Source organism: Pyxicephalus adspersus, chromosome 9 (genome assembly GCF_032062135.1).
Source record: "Pyxicephalus adspersus chromosome 9, UCB_Pads_2.0, whole genome shotgun sequence".
Classification (NCBI taxonomy): domain Eukaryota; kingdom Metazoa; phylum Chordata; class Amphibia; order Anura; family Pyxicephalidae; genus Pyxicephalus; species Pyxicephalus adspersus.
Genome location: NC_092866.1, coordinates 31,256,828 through 31,273,884, shown reverse-complemented (window position 1 = coordinate 31,273,884; position 17,057 = coordinate 31,256,828). Strand labels below are relative to the sequence as shown.

General features: G+C 40.0%; 1 protein-coding gene across 1 annotated transcript in view; it reads right to left on the bottom strand.

Annotated features, from left to right (window-relative positions):
- The window catches only part of EDC4 (enhancer of mRNA decapping 4), a 256,361-nt gene that overhangs the window by 164,720 nt on the left and 74,584 nt on the right, over positions 1 to 17,057 (bottom strand). Inside the window, exons 8-9 of the mRNA XM_072423087.1 lie at positions 12,087 to 12,191; positions 364 to 473 (exon numbers count right to left, since the gene is read on the bottom strand). Coding sequence (XP_072279188.1) covers positions 364 to 473; positions 12,087 to 12,191 — 215 coding nt within the window. The remainder of the gene's footprint in view (positions 1 to 363; positions 474 to 12,086; positions 12,192 to 17,057) is intronic.

The following is a 17,057-nucleotide window of genomic DNA, read 5'->3' as shown; positions in this document are numbered from 1 at the left end:
TATAAAAGATATTGCATAACAGTAGGATAGTACCATTATCATATTTTGGAAGCACTACGCAGGAACAGCTGTAGATTCAATTATTCCTGGATCACAAATGTGCACTAAGTCATTTAGTCCCGGCAGCACCTGGGGCTTTTTCAAAAGATAACAGGCCGCTAAGTATGTTTAATTGCTGAAGGACATCACCCGTCCCTTTATCCAAATAAAGATCTGATGTACCCCAGTCATGTATTTCCAAACCTGGAGTAAACGCCAAACAGGCCCCTAATAGTTTATGTCTTGATATCTCTGACAAAATGAGAAGTAGGTCTATGTTAAATACAAATGTCAAAACAAACATTTTACCGTAAAGAAAAATACCTTGGTTGATCTAGTCCTTCAATATATATCTGCCAAAACTTCACAAACCCATCATGGCTAGCTGTGGCCAAGACTGTTCCATCAGGAGAAAGAGCACCTTCACTTAGTCGCTAAACATAAAAGAAAACACAAGAGCATAAATATATTATTATTAAAATAAACGGTCAAGGAAAAAAAAAAAAATGTACCTTGCGCTAAGTTGGCTGTACATTAAAAAGTTGTCATAGGCACAATTTACTAAGCAATAATCTTATTTCTTTTGTGAGGAAGGATTAAAAATCTTGAGATAATAACTCTACCTAGGGATGAGTTTAAAATATTTTCTCTTACTTCCCACCACAGGGACAACAGGGTTTCACCAAAAATTATTTTGGGTAAATTTCCAATCTTAAAAAAACAAAACACGCACAAAAATACTTTGTAAGTAAATATTACCAAATCCAGTAGTAAAACGGCATAATTTGTGAAAATGTAATGAGCATGAGAATGTTATAGTGTGTGTGTGTGTGTGTGTGTGTGTGTGTAAAACCCATCGACATTTCAACCAAACTTGCTATACACATGACAGACTCATGTGCTATATGTCAGAGCTATATTTGGATGAAAGCCAAGGAGAAGTTTCAATCAAACTTGCTATGTTCCACCATCACAAGGAAACACATCAACACATTTCAACCAAACTTGCTAGACATATGAATGAGACTCATGCGAGTGCACCAGTTATCCTTGTACAGCACTGTGCTAAATGTTAGAACTATATTTTTGTGTGTGTATAATATATATATATATATATATATATATATAGATATATATAAATATAATCGGGTGTATATATGTGTGTATGTTCCACCATCACTCGAAAACACATGGAGACATTTCAACCAAACTTGCTATACACATGACTTGGACTTATGTGAGTGCACCAGTCATCTTTGTACAGCGCTGTGCTATATGTCGGAGCTAGATTTGGATGTATGTATGCGTGTATGTGTTTATGTCATCACTAGGAAATGTATGGGGACATTTCAACTAAACTTGCTATGTTCCACCATTACTCGGAAACACATCGAGATATTTAAACCAAACTTGCTGGACATAGGACAACGCTGATCTTTGTACAGTGCTGTGGTATATGTCAGAGGTATAGAAATGTATAACAATAGTGTGTGATTGTGGGGGGACAACAGAGGAGCTGACACTCTATACAGACACTGATGGGTCTAGCTCAGTGTTTCATTGTACAGCACTTTGGTACATGTCAGAGCTATATAAATCGAGGTATGTATGTATGTATGGCTCAGTGACAGTGTGCCCCATTTTCACATACATTTTTTTGGACTCTTTCAAAAATTTCTGGCCTGTAATAATGCCTTCGAGAAAATGTAGGGGATATGGCTGAGTGCAATCAGGCAAAACAAAAACAGTGTAGATAAGAAAATCACTATAGCTTTATATTTGATTCTTTTTCCTGTATAACATAATAGTGCAATAAATAAATACCTGGGCAACACTGGGTAATCAGCTAGTTATATATAAAAATATGCCTACCCATACACACACATTGTAGCATAGTAATAAGTGTAAAGCTGGATTTATAGTTTATTTCAAGGTGTTTTCCTCAACTTCAGGTAGAGTAATTAAAGGGCCTAGAAAAGGCTTTAAATGCAGTGCTGCAGATTTGCAGCTCTGAGATCCAGGCCTGGAACATCTTGGAAGGAATAAGTGGGCCAAGCACTCCATCTGTCTGCCAGGAGGTGGCTAGAAGTACTTGGATAAGGATAATAAAAAAGCAGCATGTCTTTGGAGGCTTGGGTGAGTTGGAACCTGAGGTCAGGTGGCTCAAGCAGAAACTCTGGTTGAGGCATTTAACAAGTAGGGCTACCCAACTCGGAAAGCAGAAATGACAAGATGCAGCTCTAGCAGAAACATGTATGCTAATACCTGCAGTAGGAGCCAGCAAATCTGCACAACTCCTAGCAGCTGCAAATTTTTTGAAATTGTAATTTTTATTGGTCTTTCACATGACATACATAACAAAAGGTAAGGGTTGTAAACATAAAATGCAATTAAGATGGGAGGGAACCCGTTTCTAAAAAAACAATTGTGCAAAAGTACAGCGATGAAGGGGTATCAATACAAAATCTGTGGAACAGCAAGGTCCTTGGGCCTCATTGTTCTATGATAAAAAAAAATGCCCATCTCATAAAGGAGGGAGGCTTCCTGAAATAATACAACTTGAGCAACATGGCAGAAAAACTGACAAACATCTGTCAAGCAAGGCATCCCTATAAAGGGGTAGTCCATGTAAAATACCAATATATATAGTGAACCTTCAACAAAAGGGGGGCAAGGGTCAAGGGGGAAGAAGGAAAAAGGTGGTAGAGGGGGGAGGGCAACTTATATAAGCAGTTAAGGGGTAAGTAGTATAGTAAGCATCCCAATCATCCTAGACTTTCTGGAATTTGATTCCATCTCCTAACATGGCAGTAAAGTATTACCGTATAAGATGTCTTTTTAACCCCGAAAAATCTGTGCCAAAGTCAGGGGTCATCTTATACGCCGGGTTCTTATATACCAATCCCCTGAACGGGAAGAAGATCTGAGCTCGGGTTAGCAAGAGTCAGCCGTCAGAGAGCTTCGGGGGAATGCTGTGAGCCATGCGGTATAGATTTATATGCGTGTTATAGAATATTGTGATTTACAAATCAGCCACTAGGTGGATCTGTGTGACTACTTTACATAGAAGGGTAGATAATTCTATTATTTAAAGTAAAAAAAATTTTGTTACTTTTTTTTTTTTTTTTAAGTGCAACAAACTATATTTTAACTGGAAAAGCTGGGGGTCGTCTTATACGCCCAGTCGTCTTATACGCCCAGTCGTCTTATAAGCCGGAAAATACAGTATATTAAATTGATATCCTGATATATAATGCCTCTCTGGAAGGGGGTACCATGTTTTTCTAATGAGAGGCTATAATGGAGCAAGCTGCCAACAATATGTGACAGATTATTTTGGCAATCCCAAAGATGTGTTCCATGTTACTCCTGTCGACCCCCCACACTGCCAGCATGATGGATCAACCGCAGGGAAGAGACTATGTAGAACCACCAGGGTGTGGTACCAGCTAAATAAAAATGTTATAGCCATTTACTTTGTAAGTCACACATATAGAAGTTTTGTTGGCTGAGGTCCACAGGTCTGACCATTCCTCCAAAGACATTTCCCTCCCCAGAACATTCTACTATGTGCATAGTGGATGCCAAGTTGGTTGGACATTGTCTCCAGATATCCCTAGTGAACAGCATGGGGGAAAGTGGATCATATTTAAAGAGGGGAGGAAAGTTATGCTTATAATGGAGTGCATATGGTGTGATGTACACCACATGAAGTGATATAAGCTTTGGAGGGAGCCGAGTCAAGAAGATGGCATATTTAGAGATAGAGAGAGATGCAGTCTTTTGGGTATTAATTTTATAGCCCGCCAGGGAGCCATATCTCTCTAGCTCGCTCCAAAGGTTGAGGAGCGACATGGGGGGTTGAGTAAGGGTGAGAAGAATGTCGTAGGTATTAAGTGAAATGGTAAAGAGGGTTCGCCGGATGTCTGCTCTTTTGATGTCCAGATTGGCTCTAATAGCGGCTGCAAGGGGTTTTATAAAGCGTGCGAACAGTAGAGGAGACAGTAGGCCACCCTGTCTGGACCTATTCGTAATGGGAAAAGATATGGACATAGCATGATGTATTTCATTGTGGCTAATGGCGTGGTGTAGAGTGCACTAATTGCCTGCAAGAATGGGCCTCTGATCCCAAAGTAAATAGCAAACACAAATAGCCAGCTAAGACAATCAAAAGCCTTCATTAAGGGCATCAATCACAGAGACAGCTCTATGTGTGTTGTCATTGCCATGCCTCCCTGTCGAGGTGGTGGTAAGCAATATTCTGCACGCAGTGGGGAAAATTCGGGGACTGAGAAAGGCCGGAAGCCATGGGGCACCTAGATGGGGGTGTGGAGGAACATCAGGAGCCCCATTGGTAAACTGCCAGTCCCCGGGTGAGCAGCTTTTCTTTCCTAATTATTGATCACTCTCATAGATATTGAATAGCAGAATTTTTTTAAAGGGCTAAATGCATAGGGTGACGAGAAAGCTTCTTGTTCTTCAGGAATAACGCAGGTAAGGGGAGATTTTTGAGATATTGTTACGTTAGTTTGGCTACCTGAATGTGCTGATATATTCAGTTTATGTATTTCTATTTTATTTATACCCATTGATAATTTATGTTTTTTTTTATTTATAGTTATTAGCAACCAGCAAAACAGACAGGCATTCACAGTACTTAATCAGGCAGAGGTAGAAAATATCAAACAGTTGAACAGAAAAAAACATGGCAGACAGTACTGTAACCATGAACACTATGGAAATAGAAGAGAGATAAGGACAAACAATTCACAGCATATTACAGTTTGGCAAAACGCACAAATATTCAATATGCAATTTGTAACCGGAGTGTGATGACCTAGTTGAAGTCTCATTGGTCACCGATTTTGTAATATTAGGGGAGGAAAAAAAGGAAGATAGAAAAAAAAATGATATGGAAAGAGGTAGACAACAGCAGAAAAATAAACATGGGAATGGGGAGGCACATGGGGAAGGAGTGGGGAGGAGGGAGGTTGTGTGGAAAAGCCCATCAAGCGCTCAGGTCCTGTGCAGGGGGACGGAGCAGTTGTATATAATCTGCAGAGGTCTCAAAGTTGTCGCAGTAAAACCAGGCACGCACTGGTCTGCGTGAAGATCAGTCTTCTGATCCAACAAGTTCTTCCATATATTGAATGTCATTCACCCTATCTACCCAATGCTGGAGAGTTGGCGAAGTATTGTGCCTCCACAATGGGGGAATACAGGCTTTGGCTGCGTTTAACAAATGGTGCAGAAGGGATCTTTTGTAGTGTTTCCTCGACATTGCTGACACATGTAGCAGGGCGAGCTCCAGTTTGTCATGAATCGATATCCCCGTCAACCTTTGCACTATTTCTGCAAACCCCTGCCCAGAATGAAGCCATTACAGGGGAGCTCCAAAATATGTGCAGCAACGTACCTGTGTGATGACCACATCTCAAGCACATAGAGCTTGTGTGCGGGTAAATTTTAGCCAGCCGAACAGAAGTTCTTTACCACCTAGTAAGTAGTTTATAATTGGTTTCTTGGTACCAGCTGCTAATGGAGGACTTGTGCCCGTAATATGGCATGAGGACTATTCGGTCTTCTGTAAACTCAACATTAAGGTCCCTCTCCCATTTGGCTACGAAATAAGGTACAGAGGAGTCACGTGCAGTCAGTTGCAATTTATACATATAGGGAAAAACACCTCTTGAGGGGTCTCCAGTGACGCAGAGGCTTTCTATGGAAGCAAAGGGACATTGAATATCCTGTGCTGGCAGCAGGGACAAAATAAAATGTTGGTACTATATCTTCCCCAACATATCTAGGCAAGGAAGGGAGTAGTCTATTTGAAGCTGTTCTGTGGTAAGCCAGGTGGAAGGCTGCGAAAAATAGGTAACTAGGAATATATAATTCTCAATCTAAATCTTAAAGATTGAATCCTTTCTACTGGTTGAAAAACCTAGGGTTTCCCAGTATAGGAGACATGGGGGAGGTAAAGGCAGCAATCCCTTCCTCACGAAAATATTTCAACACAACTCTAAGCGTCTCAACTATAAAAGAGTTGCGACGCAAGGTAGCAATATCTTCAGATGGGGACCATGCTGCAACACTTAACATTACTGGGGGACATTGAGTCTCCCAGTCTGACCCAGCCCTTAAAGCCAGCATGCCTGGGGTCTGGGAGAGCCAGGTCCCCTCTATCTTTTGAAAGACTGAGAAGAAATTAGTTAAGGCGGGGGGTTTCAGTACTCCAGATAAATTTCAGGAATTCAGAACAAAATTTATGCAACAAGTGGAGAGGGAGTTGCACCAGTAAAGTCTGAAGTAAATACAGGAGGCGGGGCTTGATGTTCATTTTGAAAATGTTACAGCAGCCGAACCACGAAAAAGCCTGTTGCCTCCATCGCTGAAGGGTTCCATGTATCATTATCATGTCATATTTGCTATCTCGAAACTCTGCACCAGAGGGATGGTATCATGTTTGACCATGAAAAAGTCTACGCATGAATAGGTTTTGTGAACCAGGGAGTAGAAAGTACAGTCTCTTTCGTTGGGGTGCTGTTTTCTCCAGATATCGGTAAGTTGGTGGAGGTGCAAAAGACTCTTCAGGCGCTGTAGGACTGAGTATGGGAGGCGAGAGGCCCTTCTTGATACATCATAAGCCGGCTCTAAAGCCAAATTGAAATCTCTGTCCACTACCAAACTACCCTCTGAAAACAATTCAGCAACATCAAGGAACTCTTTCAAATAAGATACTTGATTAGTATTGGGAAGGTACAGGTTAACCAGGGTAAAGAGTTGGGAGGTAGCGCCCCTCAGGGTCTACCTTCAGTGTGACCAGTGACCATGGGATAGATTTGTCAATAAGTATATTGGTGCCTTTGGACTTGGAATCAGGTGATGAGCCATGGTAAGCTATATGAAAGCGGCGTGAGCGACGGTATCTTATCATGCCTGAAATGAGTTTCCTGCACAAACGCTATGTGACATTTCAGGCAGTTAAGGGCATTTAGAACCATAGAGCGCTTAAATGGAGAGTTAAGGCCTTAGGCATTAAAGGATGTAATCTTTAGCGACATAGAAGCGTTAGGGAGGAAGTGGCGGGCGTGGAAGAGAAGGTTAGGGGGGAGGGATAGGCTAAGGACTATGCAAAAGGCGGGGAAGGGTAGGAAGAGAAGAAAAAAGGGGGGAAAAAAAAGGGGGGGGGGGTAGGTGTGAAGAAAGAGAAAAGGGTTGAATCAAAGATAATGAGGAAAAGGAAGGGCTGGTGCTTTACTCTGGGCTCACTGCTGGAGTTCACTAGCAAGTACTAGTTAATGTAAGTGTCTAGCTCCTATTTCGCCAGGAAAAGGAGCAAACTAGTGGGGGAAAGTGGAACACGATGTAGGCATGTTTCCACTCACCTCTGCCGTGTCAGGGTAAAGCATAACAAAACATTGAAATCCACATCAAAAATTAACTTGAAAGTAACAAAAATGGTAAACAATGACTCCCATTATAATTAATGGATAAAATTAGAGTAACCAAGGTATATAATAAGTATCGTCCTTAGTAGGACAATAAAAGCTCCACGTGCAAAAGAACACAAACATGTGCCGCCACAGTACAAAACAGATCATAGTCGGATGGCACATTGAGCAGCATAGAACATTCGGGCACAGAACAAAGTATCACTCCTTGTTCTTGAGTCATATCCGTAAAGTGTTGCCACTGTGCAGGAGCCATCCAGCAGGATTATATAACCGATCCATTAGCATTAGCAGCACATGTACTGACAATTCCAGAGGTATTTCTAGCCCTCCAGAGCTGTAAAACAGTAAGGCACGGACTCCGCAGCCTTGTGGGATGAAATTGTCAGGTCAGACGAGAGGTATTAAGCACTCCACTAAGGCATCAAACACATTCTGATATGTCAACCGACATTGTAAAGACAGTATATGGCATTAACAGATAAAATGCATGTGCAAACCAGCAATATTAATCCCAGCTAGCAACTCTTCCCACTAGGGGGCAGATAAGTAACATCTTATTCAGCAAGTCCAACACAGCCAAGAAACAATGTCATCAGTGTAATGTGAGCATCAGGCACAGAACAGTTCAGCCATGATAGCATGTATCAGGTGCAAAAACTGCAGAACATATATCAACAGTCCAAAAAAAAAAAAAGGGTCACAGAGTGGGGGTTAGGCTTCATTAGCTATAGGGCCCGAGGTGCTCCTCTCTCCCGTTAAGGCAGTGTGCATAGGTCTCCAGGGAAAGATCCCTTCAGCGGTTGCACAGCAGAAAGGCCGCTTCTTCTGTGGGGAAACCCAGCCAGTTTGGGAGAACAATTGGGAGAACAACTCCTAACATTGAAAATAGCACAGGGAGCTGTGCATGGTGGTCTAAGGCAAATGACTCCCTGCCCCTTTGTTATCAACACATGGAATGGGTGCATCCATCTGTAGTTTGCCAGATAGTAGTAGTAATATGGGAGAAGGGTACGGTGCATACATAGGGTCTGCGCTGAAACATCAGGTAGCAAATGTATGCTTGCGCTGTCGAAGTCCACTGGACCTTGCCACCAAGCTTTTTGCATCAGAGATAGGGGCTTTGTTTAAGGGAAGGTTTTTTATTACTAGAGAGATTTCCTACACCGAAATAGGCTGATTGAGTGCTTGCAAATTAGTGGAGGTAATTCTGGGGAGGGTTAGCAAGTATTAGCAGTGTATGTCTGCTGTTAAATATCCTGCAGTGAAACTCTGTGCCTGCAGAGCTGTGCAATATAAGTTTTGATAATACTGTTCAAAGAGGAACTCTATTTTAGTTGAGTCATAGTCATGGGACTTTTTGATGGGTGCTGTACCCATCATGAGCCAAAAAAGTTGTGCTGGGGTACAAGTTGGTGGAATCTGCGGGAGGGTCAATCTGAAACCTGGGAAGAGGGGCCGTCTGACGGAGATAGTTTGTCAAATGTAGGGGAAAAGAATAAATTGAACTTTTTTCCAATAACTAAGTAGGTTTGGATGAGCGTGGTGTGGTGAGTATGTTAAACAGTTGAGATAGGAACATGATTTTGCCTGTATTGGGTGCAACAACATTACAAATGGTAAAAGGGGGATATCTCGCAAATGGCTGTTCAGTATATATCTGCCATTCAAGTCTGAAACAACCTTGGTGGAACCAAAATTAAAGGTATGTTTAGGCAGGACGGCCACACCAGCTTTCTTCTCCGTGGAAGAAGAGGTCATATGGGATATTTGTTGATATCTGGAGGCAAATTTGAATATCCCTGTTTCAGCCTGTGTCCGCTGCTTGACACTTAAACTCCTGGAAAGGAAACGTCCTCTTTCTATTGGAACTTAAGCCTTTACCAGTAAATGACACTAATTTTAACGCCATGATATGAGAATACAATGTACTACAGCTATTTGAGAAGGACACACATGTCCACATCCAACCAAACAAAAGTGAGGGGCGCCAGCAGTGTGGGGATGAGTAGGGCACCTTCAAGCTATGCTCCTTTGGTCTAGTATGTGAGCAGTCAATGAGATAATGTAGGTGGCCAAGTAAGAGTTGGGGGAGATAGTGTTGAACAGATGGGGAGAGGTAGGAGGGAGGTGTAGGGCTGAGAAGAGACAAGCGAACATACTAAATAACACAATAACATTAAAGTCACCTAGGCTCTCGCCGCTTCTTTGAGGCCACCAGATTCCAACCTGGTTTTCTACCAGGAGAGGCAAGAAGATCTCATCCAGGATGATCAGGACATAGGAAAATCAGTTCTTTTCAAAAGGTGGATAAATCCTCTGGTAAACATAGTGTGGCGGTAGGACCATCTTTCCTCACTGAGAGGGAGAACGAAAAACCCCAACTGTAGGGAAGGTTGTTGTCACAAAACACCGTAGGTAGAGGTCGGGGCACCCCAAGTAAAGGTTGAAGCAATCTGCATTAATGCAAGGTGTGCCATGAAAGATCCTGATAAAGATGAACATAAGTCCCATCAAGTTCTAGATTGCATGTGGCGGGCTTTGAACATGATTTGCTTCTTTAACTCAAAGTCAGTGAGACAACAGATAACATATCCCTTAGGCACGAAGTGGATTGGGTCTTGGAGGCCAACATGCCCTGTCGAACTTGATCTGTGAGTAAAAGGATGGCCCAGGATGCTTTTCAACACTGCTCGTAGGACCAGTTAAATTCATCAGGCCCCGTCGCTTCTGGGAGACTATGTACCTGTATGTTGTTGTGGCGGCCTCGGTTGTCTAGATCCTCCAGGTGATAGTAAAGCTCCCCGAGATTGGTGTTTTGTGCATAGATTTTGTGGTGAAGGCGAGTAATTTCCTTTTTATCATGTTGTAGCTCATCATCACTGCTTTCCATCCTGCTGGACAACCGAATGAAATCCACTTGCAGAGCTCCCATTTCAAAGAGACACATAGCTTGGACCTCAGTAATCAGGGTATGAAAATCTTGCTTAGTGGGAAGATGCTGCAAGAAGTCCCTCTAGGAGACCGAATGTGGATCATCACCCCAATTCAGCTGATTGGGAGAAACAAGGCCCTGTGCAGCCCATGCAGAAGCAGCAGACATTGAATCCAGGCTGCTGGAGTCTTCTGAGGAGTGGCGAGAAACGGAGAGGCTCTGCAGCACCCGTGGAGCCCTAGGAGACTCAGGAGACAGTCCTGGCAATGCTGGGTTTAGTGAATTGCCAGCACCATCTTGGATAGATTCTGGCTGCAGGCTCTCCTCCAGATATGTCTTGATCGTTAGTTGAGTGGCGAGTGACAGCGTAGTGGGAGGTCCCTACTGCTATGCTGTCTCAGCATTCTGTCCATTTTCACTGCCCGGAATGCTGCACAGAAGCAAAGCTGGAGCCACGTGCCCATCTGTCAGACCAGCCAAGCCACGCCCCCAGCAGCTGCCACTTTGCCACTGGGAACTTGCAATTTTTTGCAAGAACCAGCATTTGCATATTTACAAGAGGGAGACAGTGAGCAGTTCTGAAGCACTCACTTGTCTCCACTCATTTATTGGGCATCTGAAGTCAGATTTTACATGTAGCATTTTCCCTGAGGCAGCTATTCCCTGGTGTGAGAAAGCCATAACTGCACTGCAACTTTAATGAAACGCCAAACACAGCCTAAGATTTAGTTCACATTAGCAGTTTTTCCTGTATTTCTTACAAAAATGAATCAATTTTTTGTCTCTTTTTGGCAGTAGAAGGCACCAACATTAATGCACATTTTTTCAGGCAAAGCATGCAACATTTAATGGCTTTTTATCAGCCATTTATTTAGGCTTGAATTGCACTTGTGATTATCTTTTTCTTCTAACCATTTAAATTTTAAAAAGTGGAAAAGAAAACAATGCTTTCCTAGCCTCTGCAGCCACCTAAAAAAAGATTAGCAAGTAAAATCTGTTACCATTCCTGAGCGTATAGCAGTTAAATTAAGTGATAAATGTCATAGTATTTTTTTTTCTTGTTTTTTCTTTAAACAATATTGTGAATTAAGCCTAAGTTATTACACTACATAGATTACACTATTACAAGTAAATACACTTTTTACAAAACACGAGACACTAGGAAGCTGGGTCACAATAGCACAGTTTTGGCAGATTACAAAGATGGAAAAATAGGACATACCAAGAGGGAGGTCATTAGAAAGTAAAACAAAATTTAGGGGCCAGTGGAAAGCTGACACTTTTTTTGGGTTTACTGGACATCATGGCAAATAACTGGGAGCACTAAATTTGTTATTTATTAATTAATCCTCTATTTGACCATCCAGCAGCTACAGTTGTCCCCCACCGGGCTTAAAAAAATTTCAGGAGAGAACACCAAGAAGGGTTAAGCGAATTCACTGTTAAAAACTGGTTTGGCAGCTAGTCTAAGATAGCATATGGGAAGAAGCCCACATATTGTTTAGTAACATATACACAATGCATTCTCATACATAAAACAACATATTAAGGAAATAACATTAGCCAAGTTTGGCTATTCATACTAAAAGCTTGTGAAACTTTGTGTATTAACAAGCCCTAATTGTCAATCTGTAAAAAAACAAAAAAAACAAAAAACCTACCCCAGAATGTCCTTTCACAACTATGAATCCCTCCTTAATATCACTGACATCTGTAGGGCATGAGGTATGGTTTGTTTGTACGATCTCCAGATCCCACACTTCCGCCTAAAAAAACAACAAAAAAGAAAGTTGCATTACATTAGCGTACCTGTTTTTATTAGAACAAAGTCATGTGAAAATTGCAAACTTGATTTAACCTTTATACTATGAATTATAGGTCAAGTGCAAAACCGGAACCTAACACTTAAAAGCTAACAAGATTTTTTGGCCACAACTGCCAGTAAAATTTATTGAGATACAAGGAAACAGGCTTCTCTGCAAACGAGCAGTGCTTCAAGATGCACAAAAGGAGGTACGTCTACAAAAGTAAGCTGCATAGTAGACCAAAATTAAACTTCATTGTTACAACCTTATGTGCTTTGTTTGTGGATGATGCAAATGAGGGGAGGTACACCAGGTTCCTTGGGAACTCAGTAAAATTTGTGGCAAGTTGAATCCAGCATGATATCATAAAATATTGAAGGCCCACTTGCATTCATCATTCAAGAAACATTGAACATTAAGGTCTTCAGGGAACCCCTGCTAACATTATTATTATTATTAATAAATATAATAATATTTTACAGTACTTATACAGTGTATTATGCAGCGCTGTTCTAAGTCCATAGTATGGTACTAGCTGTCCCTGAAAGGGACATAATCTAATGTCACAATCTAATGTCCCTACCATAGCCAAATGTCTTTAATACAGTCTAAGGTCAATTTTCGAGGAAGCCAATTAACCTAACTGCATGTTTTTGGAATGTGGGAGGAAACCAGAGTACCCAGAGGAAATCCACGCAAACACAGAAAGAACTTGCAATTCCATGCAGATAATCTCCTGGCAGAGATTCGAACCTGGGACCTAGAGCTGCAAAGGCCAGACCTCTGAGCCACAGTGCCACAGTTCATTAGTGTGGTGGTCAGCGGTTTCACACAATCCCGATAGAGAAACACTGCTCTCGAGGGTTAAGAGACAGAACTGGTAACCATATGTGGGATATTGGGAAAAAAACAAGTGTATGTAGCCACCGTGGGATGATTGTTTTTCAAAAAACATGTAAGGTTTAATACTGAATGGAAAGTGTTGTATTTTCATAAATGAGACATTTTTAAGAATACTAATTCCATTCAATTCGCTTTTATGTAGTTTAGCTGTGACTAATTATTATACTATTTGACCACTAGACCTTTGTGTTGGACTTCCATTGTAAACACATGTATGTGTGGAGTTATGTTTTTAATACTTTTTGTAGATGGATAATTTAAAACAGTTAATAGAATACAAGCAAAACACATAACCCTTCACTCCCTCTTAGCCATCCCCATCCCTCTCCACCTTACCCCACTGTGTCATAAAAGCGTCTTTTATCGAGTATGGGGAAAAAAATATTGATTTTGCCTGATTTAAATAGTTATGCAAAACTAAGAGGACTGTTGCTGTTGACAGGCTACTAGGTTATTAAGATAGAGCTCCCATTTCTTGTTTAGGTTTGTCAAGCTCTATTATAATCGTTTCCTTTTTTTTAACCTGTTTATTGTAAACATTTATCTTAATGAGCTGTTTGTTTATTGCCCCCTACATCCCCACAATTGTTATTCAACATCCCCCCCCCCAAAAAAAAATTAATACAAATATTATAAAGTCTCTAAGTAGTAAGAATAAATAATACATGTTAGATGCTCTATTCAGTTTTCTTACTTAGGGAACAAGCTATGCAATTGGCTAAAAATAACATATGATTATTGATTAATGGGTTGGTTTCTTTACTATGGGTGAATACTTACTGTTTAGTCTCCACCATCTTAGCTCAGTTGTGGGCTTTATGACTAAGTACTGTTACTATGAAATGCATCAGGATTTTGTCATGGTCTTTTGAATTTCTTGCATTGGAATAATAGTACAGCACTTACTGAATATAGCATGCAGCTAATGACTCCTTTTAAGTATTCTTTATTAATTGTTAGGAATAAGCAAGGTTCACAAAGGTAGCGGAACTGTGTGTGGAATGCTGGTGGGGCCAGTGGTATTTCTCTAAGGGCAAAAATGTTAAATTATGTTAAGGTAACAATTATGGTAAATATAATAATTGTGTGTCATATTTAGGAGATGAAAAAAGATCCATTAAGATTAGTGATGGCATAATTTCTACCAGGAATAGTGTAAAAAGAAAACAATTATGAATCAAATGACCAAAACCTAGAAAAAAGGAAAATAATAGCCCAAACCATCATTTCAGGGTATTAAAACCCCTAACACAAGGGTTTCAGTGTTTCAAGTGTGTAAACGCAAAAGAAGCCTTTAGTTTTTTTACAATTTTATAATTACCAATACCACCCTTGACAGGGTATGAGAATATCAATATTCACCTTTATTCCAACCTCAACCTGACAAGGTTTTAAAGAGACTGATCATGCCAAAAAAAAAAACAAAATAAAAATAAGGGTCATAACATGTTTAATTAAACTAAAAGATTTTTGGATTCCAATTCTTGGAAAATGTAAACCCAAAATCCAGTTTTGCCTCTCCTTTTTGCAAACTTGTAAATTACTATTTTCAGGACTGAGGTTAATTAGCCTGTTTCCCTACGCACTGTAACTTCCACACATTAGGCATTACCACATGCAGAAGTTATCTTCTGCATGTCCACCTCATTTCCTGTCTGATAGATTACAACGATGACCCAGCCAATTTCTCAACATCTATCCTGTCCATATGAAGACACTGATATGTGAAATTTCTAGAGGATGATGAAAGGATGTATCCCAAGTGGCAGATTTAAAGGTGTTTCTGTACAAATTTTAGGGTTATAAATGGCATTACATGAACCTAAAAGGTGGAAGACCTTAAGGCTTTAGTAAGTCAAGAGGACTTAGGTCCTGTGACTACTGAAATCATTGCAGGATGAATCCAACAAGAATGGTAGTGATCATTTAGAATTATGCCATCTGCCAGATCAGAGTAGGAGTATGCTTACTTATGTGGTGTTGACCACAAACAGGTTAACTTTACAAGGTGTGGATTGACAGAGACACTGACTAAAGGAACAAGCTGTGATTGCTAGTTCTTACTAGATTCCAACTGGTCTGGTGAATGCATATCTAAGGAGATGATGGTAGTGGTTCACTTTTCCCTTACGGTCTATAATTACAGATGGATTGTCTAGGTTTTCAGTTAGATTTTATCATTCAATCATTGTTTGCTAAAGGTATATTAGCTACATATTGTTTGTTTAAAAGGATCATTTGTGTGGGGGGCATGGCAGGAAATCAGCAAAGATAGCTGTTCTCTTTAGCAGGAACGACCACAGGGCTTATTAGCGACTACTATAGTGTTTTCCTACATGATTACCGGCTCCTTGACTCTCGCACTGTATGCTCCGGCAATGGGGAAACCCAAACGGAGCTCCTCCACTACCCAGAGACTCACAAGGGCACCAGTTCACAAAAAAGACATTGTGGAATTGGAGAGTGCACTGAGGAGGGTAACTAAACTAATAAAAAGAATGGAGGAGGTGAACTGAATCTATTCTCCCTTTAAGAGGAAAATGATCACCATATATATATATATATATATATATATATATATATATATATATATATATATATATATCTGTCAAAATGTGGAAAAGGCACCCTTGGGAAGAAGTTTTAGCAACTACTATAGATAGCTTTAATATAAAGCTGGATGCTTTTCCAGTAGCACACAATTCAACTTGATATTAAAGCTTTAAAGATAACAGAGACTGTTCATCCAGGTAACATCTGATTGTCTAATGGAATCAGGAAGGAATTTTTTCCCCCTGTTGGAGCAAATTAAACCTTGTTTTTGTTGCCTTCTGGATCAACTATGTCTATGGGATTTTTATCCGGGATATGTTTATTTTCTTAGTAGTTGAGCAGGATGGAGTTGTGTCTTTTTTTTACTTATGTAACTATATAACAGCAACAATTGCTAATACATGGAATCACTCAACATCGCCTAATGTTTCTGATGAGGTACAAAGAATAAATACAAATTACCACTATGAAAAAACGTAAGCCGATAGTAAATTTGCCTTACAAAAATTTTATTATTGTAAATATTGGGCGGACAACTAACCACTTCATTTAGATAAAAATGATATGGATCTGAATTAATTTCTTTTAGGAAACATGCTATATAATACCATATTATAAAAGTACAGGTAATACCAATGTCATTCCCTATTCTGACTTCATACAAACTTGAGTTTGTTCATAATAATTTATCCTGGTATTTGTATAGTTTATATATTGGAATATTGTTTTTCATATAAACCCCAATAAAAATGTAAAATTTAAAGAAGAAAAAAAAGATCATTTGCATTATTTCACCCTTCTAAAGAAGTTTGGGTCAGTAATGTTTTTTTAAGGTCTATTTTTCCAGAGGAAGGCATTAAATAATAATCTTTTAATATTGGGAACAAGGGATGAGGTAAATTTTAATGAATAAAAGAAAGTAAACAGTGGAGTGATGCATTCAATTTTAGCACTGCCACCCTAACGAAATAGGAAAAAGATTATTTGTCCCACTGAATTAGAAATCACCATATATATGTTATTAGTTTGACAAAATTGAAAGGGTGGAAGCCAAGCAAAGGACAATTTAGATTTCCCAGTAAACAGAAATTCTTCTCAGCGCAAAGGAATTCTTGAGCACTGCCATCTCCTAGGTTCTTGGTTCCTACGTCGCCTAATTTAAAACAATGCAGGCGTAAGATGTGGTAATGCACCTTCCAGAAAACTTTCTCACTGTTCATGCATGAAATGGGCACTTTTTGTTTGGTAATCTGTCTAGATACAAAATAACCAACCAAGAAAAATTCTCTTATCTCATACCCAAGAGACTGTCTCAAGACTGGGCTAAAATACAGCTAATCTAACGTGGCACATATATTCCCTGATATATTT